The 20,993-nt window shown below is 34.5% G+C and overlaps 1 protein-coding gene across 1 annotated transcript in view; it reads left to right on the plus strand.

Moving 5' to 3' along the window:
- Positions 1-20,993, plus strand: part of by (focal adhesion protein tensin) — a 219,428-nt gene that overhangs the window by 151,448 nt on the left and 46,987 nt on the right. The window contains exons 5-7 of the mRNA XM_011503047.1: positions 12,050-12,115; positions 19,153-19,389; positions 20,088-20,251. Of these exons, the coding sequence (XP_011501349.1) occupies positions 12,050-12,115; positions 19,153-19,389; positions 20,088-20,251 (467 nt within the window). The remainder of the gene's footprint in view (positions 1-12,049; positions 12,116-19,152; positions 19,390-20,087; positions 20,252-20,993) is intronic.

The following is a 20,993-nucleotide window of genomic DNA, read 5'->3' on the forward strand; positions in this document are numbered from 1 at the left end:
ATACAAATCAATTTTTCCGCCCAAGAGAATATTTACCATCGATCGATATTATATCGAAGGTCAAGTATATTTTTTTTGCACCTAAAAGGCAACTCTGAAGCGACGTTCAAGAAAGCTTGACATGGATAATACAAAAGTTTCCATAAATTTCGAAGATGTGTGACTATTTAAAGCGAAGAAAATAGAAAAGCTGTCGCATGTCCGATCGGTACTTTCGCCGCATGTAGATTTGTCTCGCGTACATCTACCCCGCTGACCCTATACATCTGTCACAGCACTGCGATATACGGCTTTTCTCTTTTCTTTCAACCTCGCCTTAAGAGATTCTCTTGTCTCCCTTTATCTACCCAATCTCGAATGACATTCTGAACTCTCTGCTCCGTCTCTTCGTCTGATTGTCTGTTTGTCTATCTCTCTTCTTAGCTCATTCCGGAAATCGAACAAACGGATTCTACGTATCGATTGCAATCAGCTGGGCTGCAGGAGCAACTGTACGACCCGGACGCGCCGTACGTTGTGCCTTGCACTAGTTTACAAAGACTAGTCGATGTCATACGTCGTCGTGCCAATGAGAGATAGAGATAGAGATAGAGAGAGAGCTATATATATATATATATATATATATATATATATATAGATAGATAGATAGAGATAGAGAGAGATATAGTTAGAGTAACTTCGAATGTGAGCTATATTGATGCCATCCGCAATAAGGACACGAGTGTATTTTCGTTTTAAATATTATTTTTAATTGTTTATCAATTTTAACTTCTTATGCGCCACGACTTTTTGCATCTGCAGTCTCACATTCGATAATTTTGTCAATTGTTTGCTCACGAATGAGTTTGTGAGTCGAGTTGGTCGATCGATTTAACTATTCGCCGATCCTTAGCTCAACTGTCCTTAAACGTTCGAGCAATTTCCTCGAGTACTACAACTTTTCGAAAAGTGAGATCTTCTTGCTCGGCGGGTCAATAATAATAGCCTTTCCGTTAAAAAATTTCTTCGAAAAATAATTTTCACATCGACTGCGTACGTCCAGTCAGCCTTTAATAATATACATAGTGACGAAGCACTACTCCCCCCCCCCGCAACCACCACCACCACCACCACCACCACCACTCATCCTGCCGTAAGAAATCTAGTAGCGATTGTTGATGATTCGATAGCAGCAATTATTTCTTCATCCCCATTCTTCTTTCCACTTTCTCCAAATGCTGTTTCCCCGATTATCGTCGAGTCATCTCTCGCGCGTCTTTAAACCACTTCTCATCCCTTTACAACTCTTTCGATGGATGCCACACTCTTATGTTGTATTCCCTGTTGTTGGACCAGCAATGACCAACAATTAAAGTTTTCCTTGATCTCAGAATTGTCACAGTCGCTTACTCCTTGCCTTAATGTGGTTATAATTTTCGTATTTCGCGCTCTATTCTTCCTGGCAATTAATATTGCGATATCACATTTACTTTCAGTGCGTGAAATTTTGGGAATCTATTGCTCGAGATATTATATTAACAATTTATCGAAATTGTCAAAAAAATTTATATATTTATACTGCAGTGTACGAGTTGATATTTAATACTGTTGAACAGATTGCTTTCATTTTATTTTACTTACTTTTTTCTTTTTTAACAGCTCTTAAAAGATGCTTAGGCATATGTTTATAGAAGTTCATTTTTTTTTTGTTTTTTTCTTGTTTTTTTTTTTTTTTTTTGTTTTTAATACATTAGTTATTAAAGCCTTATGAAAATGTACATGGAGCTACGTGTGACTTTTTCAAGTGGGGAAGAATAATATGTAAATAATATGATAAAAGGAGGCAATGTTTGAAAGGTGACAGATCGCATAATTATCGACAAGCATTTATCGATTGCTCTCTTTAACAAATCACGTGCAAAATAATAATTACATTCGCTACGATATTGCTTTAATTTATTAAACGTTTGATCCATTGGGAGTCTCGGTATTTATTTTATTTATCATCAAAAATAAGAAACAAAGAAATGAAAAATTTTTTGCAATAAATACCATTAGGTTATATTAAATTGGATAATATGATTTATTCATTAGAATGAATTTATTTACTCAATCAAACAACGGCTTGTTTAATTTATAGGTATTTTAAAATACCATTCCATAATGCATAAATGCTCCTCAATAAGTAATTAATTCAATTCCGTAATTCATATAGAATTATAAGTGTGAAAAGGATTATAGAAAAGCGGAGAAATTTGCGATGCAGCATGCGGAATGCATAGTTGTCCACTTCCATCTACCTTATTGCATTGTGACACATGAACGATGTCGGACAACTTCCGACTGTTTTTTTCTTCTTTTTTTGTTGTTGTTGAGAGGAATAGACAAGTAAGAGGCTCTCATCGGCTGAGGGAGAATCGCGCGACCTACAACTGAACACTGATCTTGTTGTCAGTTTATTCTCCAGTTGCCTTTTTCGCACGTACGCCTATAATCCCTCGCAACTTTACTCACACTCTATTCTACATTCATCCAAGGACATTCGCATCGCGATACCCGTTCGCAGCCAAAGTGGTATTCACTTGTTTGTGAACTTGTTTGTGAACTTGTTTGGATATAGTGTATCTTCTCCTTTTTGGGTCATCCCTCGGGACTTTACCTCCTCGCGTATATATTCCCCCCCCCCCCATCTCACAATTACTTTTTCAGCTTTATGCCTACTCTGTTAATATAAAACTATGGATTTCACATTAGGAAAGACGTATTTAGGTAGAAACTCATTAACCATACATAATAAACCTAAAAACATTCGTAGTATTTAGAAGTGAAATTGAGTTGTTTCAAATACGTTCTTCTATTAGGGAAAAATTTATTAACAATTGTCACTCGTTGTTTTGCATACATGTTTCCTGTTTCGTTATTATTATAAACAGAGAGTGTTGTCTGCCAATAAATAAAAATTTTTGTATTAAAAATACATAATTTAATATTATTAGATTATTTTATGTTTACTGGACTACTGAAGCTTCGAAATGTAGAATATTCATATGTAATTGGCAATTTCTATTAAAAATTAAGATTTTTAATAAAATTCTCTCTCTCTCTCTCTCTCTCTCTCTCTCTCTCTCTCTATATATATCTCTATCTCTGTCTCGTTCACTCACTCGTTCTCCTTACTCCATTCCCCATATATATATATATATATATATTTATATATAAAGATGAAAAAATTTGTTTAATGAAAAATTAGGCGAAAAGTGAAGACTTTCTAATTCTTTATTCGACTTCATTATTTCGATAAAATTACCAAATGATAAAATATTATTATGTGTAATTCAGGATGGTGACAGTTTAAAGGGGATAATTTGAAAAAGTCAACAGATAGAAGAGAAATCAAATCCAAAACTTTTTCTTTTCGCAATACATACTTTGAATGAAATCTGCCTAAGCACGTTTATCGCTGTTGTCGTCGCATCGTAATTGCCGCGCAAAATTGGACATCTGCGTCACGTCATATACGCAATATCTAAAAGCATAGAAAATGCACAACGTACTTAAATACGCCAATTTAGTACTTTGTACATAAATCTAGAATTTCAAATAAATACTTTGAATTATCAGCGTACAATGAAAATTTCACAAAACTCCGCTTGCTTTGAAATTCATTTCTAAGGAATTTTTAATACTCGCTGCTAGTTTGATAAAATAAATATTACCGGAAAAATAATAACTTTTAGTTTATTGCAATTCAAGCCTATCCCATATAAAATATCGTCCGCTATGTTATGTTAATAAACAACTTAGCTTAATAATAAGATTAGTGCAGAAAAATTCATTTAAAATCCTTAAGTATTATAAGTACCAAGCAAATTATAAGGATTGATATTTCAAAAAGAATGTGCGTATTAAGATCCAAATCTAATAATAACTGCGGTTTAAATGCGAGCCAGTGTTTACATAAATTATTGGACATAAAGGAACCGTAATTTTTCGAGATTATCATAATCGCACAATGACGCATGAATATTGTAAATTACTTTTTAAATCTGTAATCTAAGGAAATACATCTAAGAAGGGCATTCGTATTAGCTTATATAAGCCAGTGTTACATTGCTAAAGAAAATTAATTGCCGTCTAAAGGATCATGGCTATTAATTCGAGGATGGCCAATGATCGTATAAAAGAAAAGCAGCCGGTAGCCGGGAAGTAAATCAAAAGTGTCGTCACAATCAGTCATGTTCAAGAGTCGTCGGCTCCTCACTCGTGCATTACACGCACATAAAGATTCCGTTACTCAGCTCGCCCCACCCATTTTTCCCGCTGATCAATTATCGGCTCGTGCCACAGCCAAAACAAAGCAGAACAACTAGTGAAAAGAGAGGGATGAGGCGGTGCGTCGGCGTAATGCAATGACGAGCGTAACGACGTGCCTTACCTTTCGGCTGACCTTCGCTGTCAAACGAAACGACTCTCCCTCGCGTCTCGCATTTGCTCGTGAAATTCGCGACTAACGGCTAATTGGCGCACCCGAGGTGAAACGCGAGATGAGCCTTGACAAGCACGCGATGTATGTGTACACACGTTTTTCCCGTCCTTTGCTCGTGTATTAAGTATCTCTAATTATCGTACAGCACGCCTTGTGTGTATTAATTTCTCTCTCTCTCTCTCTCTCTCTCTCTCTCTCTCCTTGTTTCTTTCATTCTTTCGTTCCTTTCTTTTTGCAGCTTCCATAAGAGTGGTGTAACTCGCGTGATTTATCGGACAAGCGAGCCGTAACTAATTAACTAGCTGTAATTAAGTTTGTTGCCGATCGTTAAGTAATTCCTCTATCGACTGGTCCTTTTCATTGTAAATAACTCAGTGTCTTTAATCCGAGATCGTTATATTGGCGGACGTACTCTCTATCGGTGGCTTTTCATAATTGTTTGAGTAACTATTTTCGACTTACGACCAACGATGCAACTAAATTTACTTATTTCGAGGTAGTTGGGAGCAGCTTGCGACCGACGAATTCAACCCATCAGCAGCTTCTTAATCTTGAAATTGGCATCTGTCCACAGCTGGACAATCAACACGCTGAGGCGTACCTGGGAAACGTCGTGAGTTTTTTTACGCGCGTGGCACGAACCTTAATTCAGCACTTCGTGCAATTTTTGCCCGAGTGGAGAACGGGAAGGCCAGACGTGCGAAAGGGTCGGCTTATATTATTTGTACGAGAGTGAACTTTCACGAGAGCGGACGCGTTCATGTTGGTTATATTTGACGACTCGATGTTTTTAGGTAGTCCGTAAAAGGCTCTTTCTTCTTTCCCTCTTCTCCCTTCCACGGATCATGTGCATGAAATTTGTTGTTGTACGTGACGTGTCTATAACGTTCTCATAACTATAAATAAAAAATAATTTCTCTATAGGACAGTTATTTTTCATAAAAACGCTGTCGTGAAAGTGTAATTATTTTTCACCGACTCTTCAATTGGATGTGTGTTGAAAATGTGTCGAAACTTTTGTAATTCTAAAAATTTAATATAAATGTATAAGTCGTGCTTTAAAAGAAAAAAAAAAAAAAAAAAAGAAGTCCAATTAGAGTGGCCATCTATATTTATTGTTACTGTAAAAAGATAATATTAATGTTGATATCAACGTTCGAATGGATCATACTAAAATCTACTGAAATTATGAAAATTATATTTTTCAACATAACTAGGACATTATTGTGTACTAAAAAAAAAAAATATGCTCTACTCCATTAAATATTACAAGAATACGTAAAAGAAGCGTGTGAATCGTGTCCTGTACAATAAATTGAATATCTCGTGTTACTAGCTCTAAGCTTTGCTTTAGCTAAGCACTATAAAGAACAACTAAGTCAAGGCCATAGCTCTTATAAATATTAAAGTGTCTCTTTCTAACGCAACTACAAGATTTGCTCGCATTTCTGGTTATTATTATTATTGTATGAGCAATATACTATCCACTAATAATCATTCATTTCAGATGATATCCCATTACGTGCGAGTATTTGCATCTTCGTGTTTCTTCCTCATTATGGAGGCTAATAAAGTCTTTGTCACGCAATTGCATAATATGACCGTGACATTGTGATCTCATGGAACAATTGTCTCTGTCGTCGCGTGACTCTTTAATTTACGACAATTCCATAGTTTTCATAATTTTTTGTTTTTTTTTGTGTAGTGCTTTTTTTTTACTTCATTTTTCTTACTCTCTCTCTCTCTCTCTCTCTCTCTCTCTCTCTCATTCCATATATATATATATATATATATATATATATATATATAGTTATATCGCCGTCCTGTTGATGACAAGCCAAAAAAATACGAACACGCTGAGTGTTAAGAGCAAATTATACTTTCTATAGAGATACGATACTCTTTTACGACCAAGTAAAAAAGATAAATTCGCTTAAATAATCGATTGCCGGTTTCCTGTCGGACGGTAGCTCCTACGCAAATTCGTGCATTTGTATTTATTTCGTAGCGGATCGAATGGAAGTTCATTCATAAAACGAGGCGACGATGGTGGGGACAGCTTGCGAAACTGCTTTAATGATCAGTCGTTACTTTTACTCTTATACTCTTATAAAGTCGTTCGCGCAGTTTTGACGGGGGCAATGAGGAAAGAGGAGAAAAGATGGAAGTTTCAGAAAACAAAAAAAATTTCGGTGATATTAAACCGGTAATTTAGTAACTACGTGGAACGAGGCTGACGTGTATTTTCTTATAGCACGAAAAAAACAAACATTTTTATTAAAAATTAATTAACCCATTTTATTATGTGACAATAAGTTTTAAACTAATTTTGCCGCTTAATGTGAAATATAATCTGAGAAACAATTATATTTTTACAAAGTTCTTTGTTAATTATTGTTCATAAGATCTGGTAAATGCAGAAATTACATATTATATGAAATAAAGTGCAAGTTGATTGGGAATTCATTTTCACAGCAAATCATTTATTGCCAATACTACAATTACGATGAAAAAAAAAAAACCATAAATAAATAAAATAAATGAATAAACGAAAATGAAGCACAGATCTTTAAAATAAAGTTACATTCTCTTTTTCTCTATGTAAGGAATTGCCATCGTGTCACATAAATTGAGAGCATCGCTTACAAAGGTAAATGATGGATAACAATGATCGATGAATAATGAATGTCGTCGCCTCAATCGTACATTGTGTCTCTCCGTGGAAAATAATCAATACAGAGGATTTAATGAGGCATAATTAATCCGTACGGTGAAAGTATTTAATGCCCGAAACTTATGAAAATGTTACGCACGCGACTCTCCATTAACATAACGAAAATTCCTTATCTTGGGAGGCAATTCCCCCTTATGCATACCGCCGATAAAACATTAGCTTCCTTCTCATCTCCGACGTTGTAACTCGCGTGGCGCGCATACGAAAACGGCCATTAAACGTAGCACTCGCCCTTTTGCGATTCCGCGCGTGCGGAAATCTCAAATGTCAGACGAGATTTCGTGACATTAAAGGGCCGATTCCTGGTGGCGGATAAGCGAGAGGAGGAGGAGGCGGAGAGGACACGTTTCGTCGAAACAGACTGGTCAGATTTATTTCTTGGCTTAATTAGGCCCGCTCGGAGGCTGAAAGACATTTACTTTGTTTTTATTTTCTCAAAAAAGACAATCTGTGGAATGAATAATATTGCGTAAGGTTTCGGAATGACCTATTTCTGTCTCAGCCGAAGAATAGACGTGCATTATCTCTGCATCCTTTACGAAATAAATTCTTTATTTTTACGGGATACAAATTTTTGTATTTACATGAATATTTAACCAAGTATAAGCGAATTTATTCAAGCTTTTTTATATTACGATTTCTGGTCTTCGTTATGAAATTACGTCGCTCAATGTTATTTTTGAAGTTCATAGCATACAGCATTACCAAAAAAATCTTATATTTCTAAAAATCTAAATAGCAAAAAAGCCTAGTTTCGAACGATCTAAATGCTTTATCAAATATTATTTGAGCATCAGAAATTATGTTACGTAATATTGTTTTTATCGTCAGTAAAAATTGCGTCATTCGACTGATTATATTAGTTATGACGTTTCGTTTTCGAATTTATGATTGCTTTTTAATAACTTTTTTCACGCAAGAAGCATCAAAAGGATTCGTTAGAGAAATATTTATTATTTATATTTTCTGCATAAATAATATTGAACGAAATGTGGTAGGATCGTAATAATCATTTGGTAGAACCTGGTATTTTTCGTAAGTTGTTGGTAGTAAAAGAATAATTATTATTCTATATAAATAGTAATCATAATTTTATCAATAATTGGTGTTTGATAATAAATTAAGTTTTTTTTTTTTTTTTTTTTTTTTTTTTTTTTTTTTATTGTAAGTATTGTAAAATGTGTAAATAATTCATAAAGAAACATTCGCGAGAAAATACATATATAATTAAGAATCAATATTACGAGCTTCGTAATTCATATGTTAACAAACTGTTATTCAGAAATATATAAGTGCCGTTCTCGGCGCAACTTAATATCATTAAATTAAACTCATTAAAGTATTTCTCTTACAATGTTTTTGCATTTTCCTACCGCACGTGTGCCAATATACAAACAGTAGTGAAGCAGTAATAGGCATATTATCTATACATAAAAGACCGTCTTAACTGTATTAACGTTGCGAACATAAAATAACATTTTGTTTAATAGAAGAAAAAGTGGAATTGAGAAATTCAATAAAATAACCTGTGAAGCTTATAAAATTACGGATCTGGCATACTCAGCCTATAATACTACAATGAAAATACTCATATGTATATACGTCTCATATGTATATATACACGTACTTAATTTTTAAAAATAGAGTCACTATTAATTTATATGTTTTATCTTGTAAATATTTAACGTCTTGTGTAAATATGAAAGTAGTAGATTTTCTTGCGAAAATCGTTAAAATTAATACACCAAAAATGAAATGCTCTATATGCGTTTATTATTACAATAGCAATTGTAATACTTTTTCAAACGATCGAGATTACGCTTTAACACCCTCAAAGTCGCTTAACATCTATATTATATTTTTGATCAAACAAATACTGATGACTTTGACGCATCACCTCGTCAACTCTCTCGCATCTACTCGTGCAACTGCATTATAAGAGGTCCCTCTGTAATTAGAGAGAGAGAGAGAGAGAGAGAGAGAAAAGAGGCCACATGACTTGGCACAAGAGTCGTGGCGTCGCGACGCCGCGCAGGATCAGTCCTGCCTACCGAGAAGCTGATGCGCCGCGCCGTCGCCATAGATATCGGCTTCTCTCTTTCTCACTGAAAGTCCGCATCGCAGCGTTAGGGCGGCACCCGCAGTCCCTTGTCCCAATTGCCCCGGATCTCGGAGCCGGGAAAAGTCGCCATTAGATGCCGTCATTAGGGCATTGCGCTTTCCTGTCCGCGCAAGTGTCGCCGTAAGTGAAATTCATAGGGACGACTCGCGAAGGAGGAGTGGAGGAATAGGTCTTAGTGATCTCACACTGCTTGTTGAATTCGCGATAGAGTGGGCAAAGAGTTAACAATGGAGTGGGGTCGGGAAGAGGATAGATGCTTACCTCCCCCAGGTGAACCTTACATCCGATGACAAGGATACATTTGATGGTGGATATGGATTTTTAGCCGATTGACTTTTCGTCGACGTTGTAAAACATCGCGAAGGGCGGAAATTTATTTATTATACGGTGTGCTTCATTACAGATGAGATCTTTCTTTTGAATGGTAATAGTAGGAATTGACCAATGAAGCTGCTATAATGTGTAAAAGTAATAAAATATTGAGGGAAATTTCTTTTAATTATCTTTAATTTCAGTTTATAATAATTAATGCTTGTTAAAAAAAAAAAAAAACAACTCTATATAGGTAAATGGTATTTTTTAGTTTGTAAATTAATTTATTTATCCGATTGATCTGAATTTTAAGTGATATAATTTTTAGGACATAGTTTAAGAATGCATATTTAACGTAATTTTTAAATATTAACAATAATTAATTTTAATTTGCAAAAATTAGTATTCTTTAATTATTTTTAATACACGTTTGTAGAAAATGTATTCAATGCTAAAAGTTTTTTGTTCGTTTTCTTTTTTTTTCTTTCTTTTTTTTTTTTTATTCTTTTAACAGATTTATTACATTTTTTTATAACACAATGACTAATTGATTCAAGTAATGTAAAATACTTGTTTTAAAATTTAATTTATCCGTAATATATTTAAGTATTCTTAAAATACCTGTTTCTTAAGATCAGTTAAAACATGTGATAAAGTTAAGAATATGTGCAATAATGCCGAGTTATTACATTAAAAGCGATTAATATTCATTTTTAGTACAATAATGTTAGACATTTTTTTGTAAAATATCAAAAAAAACTCGGACTAATTTTTGTACAGTTACATATATGAGCTTAAAGAGATTAATAAGATACGAGAATTGCGAGATTCTTATATATATATATATATATATATATATATATATATATATATATATATTGGTTGGCAATAGTGGAAATTAATGTTAAATAATATTTTTATATTTTATGTGAAAATGATTCGTTCAATCCCCCTCGCACAAGAAACTAGAATATTCACTCGAGTGTCTTTAACTTTCGAAAATGTGACTTCCACTTGCCTTCACTTTCTTCTGTCCTTATCTCTTTGGACTCTACTTTTCGAAATACTTTGGCGTTTTAATCTTACGACTGTACCAAAAATAAGTGCCTACATAAAGTTCAAACGGGTGCCCTCTTTAACTTAAAATGTACGTGTTTGCCATAAAATGGATAAAAAAAAAATGCCCCCAATTTCTCTATACCCTTAGGTGCTTTTTTACCTTCGTAATAGTATTTTTATTGTAATACGTATTTTTTATCCTCAATTTTGAAAAAGTAATGTTTTAACTATAATTGTTCATATTAACATGAAAAACATAAATTAAATAGATGTACCAACTTTCGTGAGTTTCTCGACTCGTGTCGAGTTACTTTGAATAATTTATTTGAATTTTACTTTGTTTAACTTGTAAAATTAAAATATAACCACGTGCATGTTATAAATAAATAATATATATACATTTAATTAAACTTGAAGACAATATTGTTTCTCATTTTTATAAAAATTTAAGAATATTTTCATTCATATATACCTAGGGGATCTAAAAACATCGACAAAACGTACCTAAAAATATTTGACCAAAAATTACAGGCGGCGCGCAATTTACATTTCAAAAAAGAAAAAAAAAAGAAAAAAAAATCCAAAGGAAAATACTTGAACATATAAACATATTCGAATAAGAAAATAAATAAAAAAATGGTATCGACGATGCCGTATTTAAGTGATGGCTCATTGCCACCGACATGGATTCAAAGAAGTCCTTATCATAATGCTTATGTAAGAAGAAATATTCTACACAATGATTTTCAAAATGGAAATTCGGTAGATAGACAAATACCCGTAGCTAAACAAGTAGATACCGAGACTTTATTGCATAGAATAGCTTTTGCCTTTTGGTATACGGCACTTCATATACAACGTGAGGTGCGTTTTTTCTTCAAAATTTATTACATAATCAGTAGATAATTAAATAGAAGCTGATTGGTTTTAATTGCGAAATTGCTAAAATGAAATGCGAAATTGGTTATCAATTGTTTTAAGAAAATTATAAAGCCCTATCTATGAACGGGTATTTATTTTTTTATTTTTTTTTTTTTGTTTTTTTTTGTTTTTGTTTTTTTTGTTTTTTTTTGTTTTTTTTTGTTTTTTTTTGTTTTTTTTTGTTTTTTTTTGTTTTTTTTTGTTTTTTTTTTTATTTTTTACTCCGTTATATCATAATTGTAATAAAATTTTTTGTCCTCCGCTTTGCAGATGCAATACTCTGAAATATTATATTATAATATCTCTTCGGTACATAATAATCGATAATTAATATAATTTTATTATACATACACATATGCATATACATGTATTTAAATATATCATTGTTTTTAACAGGATAGGTATTAGAAAGTTATCGCTCTTTTTTTAATTTCAGCACAATGGCAGTTACGAGTCTCAGCCAAAGAATGACAAGACGCTTGCTAGGAATAATAAACAGCAGCAGGTAAATTTCATCGTTTTTAAAATAAATATAAATGTCTACAAATCCTACTTTGCTAATGTTGTGAGATTACTATCATGCTAATTCCTATAGACTTTTATAAAAACATACAAAATACATTTAAGAAATTTGACGCTTTATTACTTAGGTTGTTTATTCGACTTAATAAATCTAGATTTCTTTGATTTTATTTTTATTATTTTTAGTATTTAACGTGTTTAAAGAGTAATATTGGATGTGGATGCGAGAAAATGAGAAGAAAATTTGGTTTTATTAAAATTACAATTATAAGAGACTAAGATTATTATATAAATTGAAATGCTAAAGACAAATGATCATTGAATGATGAAGTTTGGTGAAAATGTTTTAAGCGGACTATCTATTCGTTAGAATTGTCAAAAGTACGAGGCTGGAAGTGACTAAACAATTGTACAAAGCTTTAAAGCACGCATCCCCGTATCAGCGTCTCGTAACTTCGATTAGCGTTGAAAAAAAGTCGGGAATAATGAAAAGTCAGCTTGTGCATTGGTCGTGGAGTGTCGTAATGGAGTCTCGCCGATGCAATATAGCTTCTTCGCATTAAGTCTTACATTAAGTCGCTTCTTATCAACTGACGTGTCATTAAATGGTCTTTCACCCCTCATGCTGCTCTCAACTAAAGGGGGATGGGGGATGGGGGATGGGGGGGGGCTGGATTAATAAAGGCGGCGTCGTAAACGCAGCTGAAATCGCCATAGCAACTATTCCTGAAAATCCCGTAACGAAAGCCAGCGACACGCTCGCACGAGCATCAGAAAAGCCGCTGCAGCCGCAGGCCTCGGCTCACTTGGGGTAGAAAACGCACGCGTGTGCAGCTCGCGATTAACAATTGAAATGCCAACGGCGACCGCAATTTACGACGTCGTTCAGTAAATTCATACGAGCCAGCGCGAAGGAAGCCTCCGCCGAATGTTTACGTCTTTTTTACAAGCGGTGCGCCTCACAAAGCTCATCATCAACCACTACGTCTTGCTGCTTCCTCGTAAATCATTGACCAGAGGGCGGCTACAAAGGCCCTCCCCACCTCGATCGCGAATTAATGGCTTGGTCAATGACGGGCGAGTTTGGCTAATTGGCGCTAGGTGGCGCTCGCGCACTTAGCCCGACGCCCGCGAACGGCCAAGATGTATTTCCGCAACACCGAGAGCAATTACCTAGATCCATTTTAATCGGCGCGACGAATTCATGCTTGAACGCCCCTGCAGCTCGCGTGGGTGCGTCGACGGGTTGCGCCTTAACTTTCATTGTTTCATACCGCTCTCTCTCTCTCTCTCTCTCTCTCTCTCTCTCTCTCTCTATCTATCTATCTATCTATCTATCTATCTCTCTCTCTCTCTCCCTCCCTCCCTCTCTCTGCATTTCTATATCTTGCGTTCTGAGACGGAGGAAAAATTGTTTTAATAAACAGGTGTGTCGTTTGATATTATTTAAACAGTATTACCTTCTACATATATTTATTTATCGTTCATTTAAATCAATATTTTCGATTCGTGAATGCGAAATCATTTCAAGTAAGCGTAGTTGGATGTGTTTGATATGTAACCAAGTTTGACCCAAGATTTATTTTTATCGATAGGCTTCTTATTTTCTCTATGAAACAGTACGCCCACCGCTGGCATAATTTATGATCTCGGGGCAAATATAAATAACCTATGCATGCAAATATGAAGGAATGAAAATTAAAAAGATTAAGATAAATTGTTTCTAATAAAGTCTGAAAAAATTCATTCGCTATTAATTAAGAAATATTTATATTGTGTATTTATTTGAAAACTATTGGATCTTGATAGTATAAATTTTTCGCATCGCACACTTGCATGGCTATATAATTTTTATCCGTCTCAATCGAATAGCTTTACAAGTATTTCGCTTTATTGTACAAAATCTTTATTTTTTGATTGATAATTTTGTCGTTGATAATGGTGTCGTTGTTAAGGATATCGGTTAATATGAAAAAATAGGGATATAAATTGAGGCAACGCTTTAGCCTCGATTGCCTTTATAATGGTCGAATAATAATATTATCATCGCTGATATTTTAATAAATTATTCGTAATAATGAATATAACGTTGGATAAAATCCAAAGTCAATGCTATATAATTAAATTGCGTTTCAATGCATTTATAAAATAAGCGTAAAATTTGAAATTTAACGCGATTATTCGATCGTCGATTATATTCCCGGTAATGCAATAATTTTGCAGATTAATAATTATGTATATAAAGTTATGTATATAGTTTCGAAAATAATTTTAGATAATAGTTTTCATGTTTTCGTAATGTCTACCGCAAGACAACGATATATATATATATATATATATATATATGCTAGAAATATCCTCATTAAGTGACCCGAGCACGTACTTGGATATTGAAAAAAGTAAATCGTCCTTCATGTGAGTAATTACTTTATCTGTTAATGAGAAATTTGCTGCTTTAGTCGAATAAATTCTAAAAAGATAATAAATATACCAAGTTAATATAATTGGTGCTCATCATCGCAGCTTGGACGGTATATAAGAATTTGTAAGATTATATAATAAGACTTTGTAAGAAGTCTATGTAAAGACCAAATATGGATTTATATACGTCATACGTACGACACTCATATTTAGTTGCACATTGCATGAAATTCTGAAATTTCTAAACTTGGAGAGCAATTCTAATCTTTACTTTAAGATTAATTACTCTCTAGAATTTAGTTGGATAAAATTTGATTTTCTAATTTCACATAGTACGCACACCACTTTGAGGTTATAAATTTTTTTTTTTTGTTTTTTTTTTGTTTTGTTTTGTTTTTTAATGAAAAAAATCTGTAATTAAGCACATAACTATATAATATAAGCGAATAATAAATTAGACTAGATTAACCTAATGAAAAGCTATATTATGATTGTATACGCAGATTAAGTATGTAAATATTCGAAAAAGCCGTATGCTGAAAGTATAATATGATGATAAATTCTATTTATAATATTTACGATTACTTCATGAAGGAGTTAAGAAACTTGTGGAACATTCGAGGTAAGAGTGCAAAATTTCAGCTCCCTCTTCAAAATTTACCTCCACCCCCCGGTCCCCCATCCCCGCCCCATTCTCGCCCAAACCCTCCCTCCCCCCCCCCTCCTTCCCAATATGCCGCAACACTCACCATTTACTTTACTAAGCAAAATTACTTTTTGCAGTTAGCAGTAAGGGACGGCAGCTGCAAATTGAAAATTTAACGATTTCCAAGCGCCAAAATGAGCTACATTCCCTCGCCCTAACTCTCGATTCTTAAAATAACATGTCGTTTATGGTACCTACTCGTAAATCCCTCGAAAGAGCACTTGTGAAATTCCCATTATACGCAGATATCCTTGTCGTGTCATTCTCCAAGGCACGAAATATCGCTCCTTGTATGTCCTACGAGCAGAAGCCCGCGCACGAGATGAAAAATACGTAGAAACACTTGGCGCGAATATAATCAGCGAATCGGAGATTATGGTTTTGGGTTCTGGCTCGTAAAATTGGCGAGCGGGGCCGCGAGAGAGACGTAAGCACGAGGATCCGTAGGAACGTAAATTGCGATGTGCCTTATGATGCTGTCTTGTTCGGTGGTTTATTACAGTAGTACTCATCGTACTATTTTAACAAAGACATTTGAATTTCAATTATTAATTGAGAATAAGAACACAGTGTATAATTGAGTGAAGAGCGAGAAAGATTAGCGTATGCGTAATAACGATATTTCACGGGCAAACGACGAATTGCCTTACTAAATTTAACAACATCCTATGCCTGAGTCTGTTGCCACGCGCAAATATTTCTATTGGCTGATTTATAAGTAAGCAATTTGTGCATTGGAAAAATAGTTTAATTTATTCGTACAAATGAAACGATGAGAGATTTACAATATTTGTGATAAGAGTTGCGTCGGATAATTTATCGTTAGCGTGGATGCGAAATAAATCATAAATTACGAATGCGGAAGATCTAAGTATGGTGAAATAAAATTTTCATAAATACGATCAGAAGAATAATATTATTAATAGTGCTCGTGTTTATCAAATTGCCTTGAATCGATTGGGTCGACTAGCAACGATTCTGCGTAGAAATACATCCAAGTTACAACTATATCGTTTATTTATTTATGCGCGTTACTCCAGATTTCTCCGATAAGAGTGGGAATAGAAGCTGCTTCTTGCTTCTAAGTCAGCTTGTTCAAAAGTTTCTTTAATAATGTTGACCTTGGCTTGAATTTTTTCGTTACGCGTACACATTGCAGCCTCAACGTTATGCGATCCATTTCCGAGGAACAATAGAAGCGATTCTCTCACGATTTATGCCCATGGTTTTTCTGCTTTTCTCATTCGACATAATATTTTAATAAGTGCTTCGTCATGATAATAGCATTAATGATAAGTAATGAGCATGAATGTCACGTGTTTTAAATGCCGAGCAAGTGCCATTGGACTGGATACTTTAATATTTCATATTTGTTTTTCTCACTTATTGTCAAGGCTCGCGAGCTTATTTGAAACTTGGAAGAGAGATGGGGCTATATGTTGTATTGCAGTGATTAACGTTTTCATTTTAAAATTCGGCAATTTATCCTTACAACTGCTGTTTGTGAAAAATCTTGAAAAATTTTCCTTAATTCTCCTCGGCCCTCCAATGTCTCTCTTTACCAATTACCAATGCCTTACTAACCCAACGTTAAAAACATTCGACCTTTTCAATTTCATTTCCACGTCATTTTCCAAATTCGAAAACGCCATCGTTATCAAATCTTGCACAATCGGATCAACCTCTGCGATCGCTAATCGCTTCACTCACGAAATTGAAAATAGCTACGCGCACAACACATTTACCAATCGTATCAAAATATCCGGATCCAGTTGCGTAACGCGACTTTATTCGCCTCCACCTCCACCCAAACATCAAAATATCGCGCAAATAATCATCCTTTACGTAACGAGAGAGACACTTACCCTCTCCTCCCAACCACGACTAACGGAGCCAGTTGTAATATACTAGGCATCCGATGTGCGCGGAAGTATCGCGTACGCCCAGAAAGGCGCATCGATGAAAAATAAGTAAGGCGAGTGCAACGAGTGTTGTACGAGTTACGATGTTCTGGATGAACACCGACGCCTGCAATATACGTCACTAAAGGCAATATTCCCCTCGACGCGAGGTCGCCTGATTTTTACGAGCGGATGGGCGAGGAGGGCCCGAACCTCACCGTCAATATCACCATTTCACCTCCATTTAACGCTTCAGCTGTAAATGTGTCGCAGTGTGCCCCGTAGTGTGATCCGTGGAATGCATATATGCACGTACTACGTGTATGGGTATTGTTGGATCGAAGTAAAGTGAATAAGGGAGACTGTGAATTTGAAGTTTCATTGGGGCTTGTAGCATTGATAGTGGAACTTATAAAAGGATATCGTATAAGAGAAGTTGTCGCAATTTCATCACGATTTTATGCGAAATTGACCTAGATAGGACGAAATATAATTTTCATAAAGGCAAGGTATGGGGCCGAGGTACTTGTATTTGGGGCAGATAGTCAGTCTTAATTAAAAGCATATTATGGCAATGCTCGGGGCATCAAAATTACTCATCTATACGGGAAATTAGGCACAGTAGCGATAGGATCTTTAGGACAAGAAAGACTTTGAAAACTAATCAATTTTTTTTTTTTTGTTTTTTTTTTTTTAATTTCTATTAACTTTTACATTCATCGTTCCATCGAGATACTTTGAAATTCAAATTAATCGAAGCTTGAAGCTGATGCCTTGTGCTACTTCAATAATATCTCAATAATAATCAATCCTTGCTGTTACAATACAAGAATTATAATAATAATAATAAACGTATGCTATATCATAAGATGATAAAACATTTAATTTACTAGTAAATATCATAAATATCTTGCGTTAAATTGCATTTTAAACTGTTATTTAGATGTAAATATGATTTGTAAAAAGAAATGACAGAAAATCCTTAGAATTTTACTGATAGTTTAGAATTATATTATAGTTATTCGATTTATTAAGCCCTTTTAAGGGATTCGGAAAGGTCTAGCGAAACTTCATAATGGCGCCACAAACTTTTATCATCAGAATCGTCTATGATCCAATATATATCAAGTCAAACAAAGTAAGATATACTCTATTAACTTAATACTAATAAAATGAAATCATAGCCACTAGCTTTCCTATTATAATAATTTTTTTTATCGGCTATATAATAATATAACTATTTTATAACTTTAATATTTAATTAATACATAATGTTAATATATATTGTGAATAAATTGTGAACACGATGCTCTATACTAACATTATTTATTAATTCAAACCTTTATAAAATGTAAATTAATTTTGTTCATTATTAAATCGAATGGAATTTTAATTATAAAAATCAAATTATAAAAATTTAAAAAACAATAAAAAATATTTATCTCGGAGGCGGGTCTCATGAAATGGCGTGGCGTTACATTCCAGGGATTTGTAATTGTAATTTCCACGAATCGGATTTAATTTTCGTGTGAACTTGAATGCATTGAAGTAGATACACGTAACATATTGAATATGTAAAGCACTTTACATTTATCAATTGACTTATATAAATTTTCATGATGGCAAATTCATAAAAAATACTATTTGACAATTGATAATTATGAACTGAGACACCGCTTTTCATTCGAATTTTCATGTACCGCAGGATTTCCAGCAACGCCTCCAACAACTACAGATATCCCCAAATATTCTTTAAAATCCATAATCCTTTGAACACATCCTAAATAAAGCAATTTCACTGAATTCGCATTAGTGAAATCAATGCATTAGAAAGCCGAGTGTAAATCCCTATGAATTAGGAATTCAGTGAGTCGTATTATCCGTTGACCGTCACTCAAAGTCAATATTCATTAATCCTGGTCGCAAATATCGATTACCGTCAGTCCCGGAGCAACGGAACAATCGTAAATTCGTCTCGTAACGTTGCAGGTGCTCTTATCGTCGACGCCACCGTCGAAGTCGCAGAGGACGCCAGGGGTGGGCGCCGACTCATCGACGGTCGCTTGCTGCAAGGCCAATGGCACTACCGGAGGCCGCGTCAGCGAGGTGATGGAGCTCTGCTACGTCACCGAAAGGATAATAGCACTATGGTACAGGGAAGACGCTCGGGGGGTCCTCGAGCACGCAACGTCCCTCTTACGGGGCAAACACGCCAACAATTATATGGTTTGTTTGTAATTTGTCGGTTCTAGTCTTAAATTGCTATTATTCAAGCATCATTTTTTATTTTTTCTTTTATTTTGTTTTATTTAAGGAGAGAGACAGAGAGAGAGAGAGAGAGAGAGAGAGAGTAAATACGAGTGTTTGTCGAACGAAATATAACTGTATGATGCAAAAAATCATATATGCGTAAATTTTACATTTTCAAGTTCCACATTATTAATATATATATATATATATATATATATATATATATACAAGGAGACTATAAATAGTTGTGTATAAGTTCTCAGACTCGAAATGGATTTTTAATCTCTGTAGTATCAATCTTCCCTTTTTACGTATTCATTACAATTATTGTCAATATAGTGTATAATTTGCAAATTTTGTCAGAACATTTTTAAGAATTATTACACATTATTATACGTACACGCGTACACGACTTCGTGGTTTGCAATATTAATGACGTCATTACGTAATTACGCTTAGTCCCCGCAATAATAATAGAGCTTCTATTTAACTGCCATAGTGGTAACATACGAGGCAGGGGGGCATCCAATTCGAGAAATTAAGGTTTTATTAATTATTATAATGCCGATGGTGGGTGGATATTTTTCTAGCGATAAGGCCCGATAATAACAAGCGATGCGAACTGGCGAAAAGTCGCGCCTCAAGACCGTTAAAATGACACACGACGTTTTCAGATCTTCAACCTGTCATCGGCGGGGCGGAGCGGCGAGCCGAACACGCGGGAGGTGGGATGGCCACAAGGTTTGGCACCGAGTCTCGAGAGACTTTGCGCCCTCTGCAAGGAGCTCGACTCTTGGTTGAATGCAGCTACGCATCGCGTCGTCGTCCTTCACGCGAGGTACGTAATTTATTGGAGATTGAATTAGCCTGTCCGTTACGGAAGCAGGTGCTTCGTTCGGGGGGGGGGGCGTAAACTCGCTTAAATCGCTGGCAAATAGACGAATAAGAGATGAGAGATGAAAGAGCGTAAGAGGTAAGACGAACGAGGATCGTAGTGCATAGCCGGAAAAGTGATAATTATTAAGTAAAGCTCACGAATACTTGGATAACAATTTACTTTAATAAACAATATTCGAGCTCAACCTGCAAAATCTCATTATATCGGACGATGGACCGATCCGTTTCTTAAATCGGCTCGATTTCAAATATAATTTACAATTATATTTTATATTATGTTGTATTATTGTATTATGTTCTATTCTGCATAATGTGCATTACGGGGGGTGAGGTAGAAAGTTTTTCAGATCGATTGATAAAACGAATGTATGGAAAGCAGGTTTTTTCACGAGATAAGTAATCGAATATCTAAAATAAGTAAAAGTATTTTCAATTCAATTATTAATTATTATTAAAAAAATAGTCAATTATTTATGACAATTATATATGTATGCATGTATGCATGTAAAATAAATTTGTTCGAATAGTTCAGCATTATCTACGATATGATTGTTTCACGTAATTACGAGAAAGTTGTACGAGTGATAATAATAATAATAATAATTTATGTCTTACATATTGATTACACGTTTTCCAAGATTCGATCGATAATACGGAAAGGCCTTACTAGCGGCAATTTGGCA

This window comes from Ceratosolen solmsi, unplaced genomic scaffold (genome assembly GCF_000503995.2).
Source record: "Ceratosolen solmsi marchali unplaced genomic scaffold, CerSol_1.0 scaffold10, whole genome shotgun sequence".
Taxonomy (NCBI): Eukaryota; Metazoa; Arthropoda; class Insecta; order Hymenoptera; family Agaonidae; genus Ceratosolen; species Ceratosolen solmsi.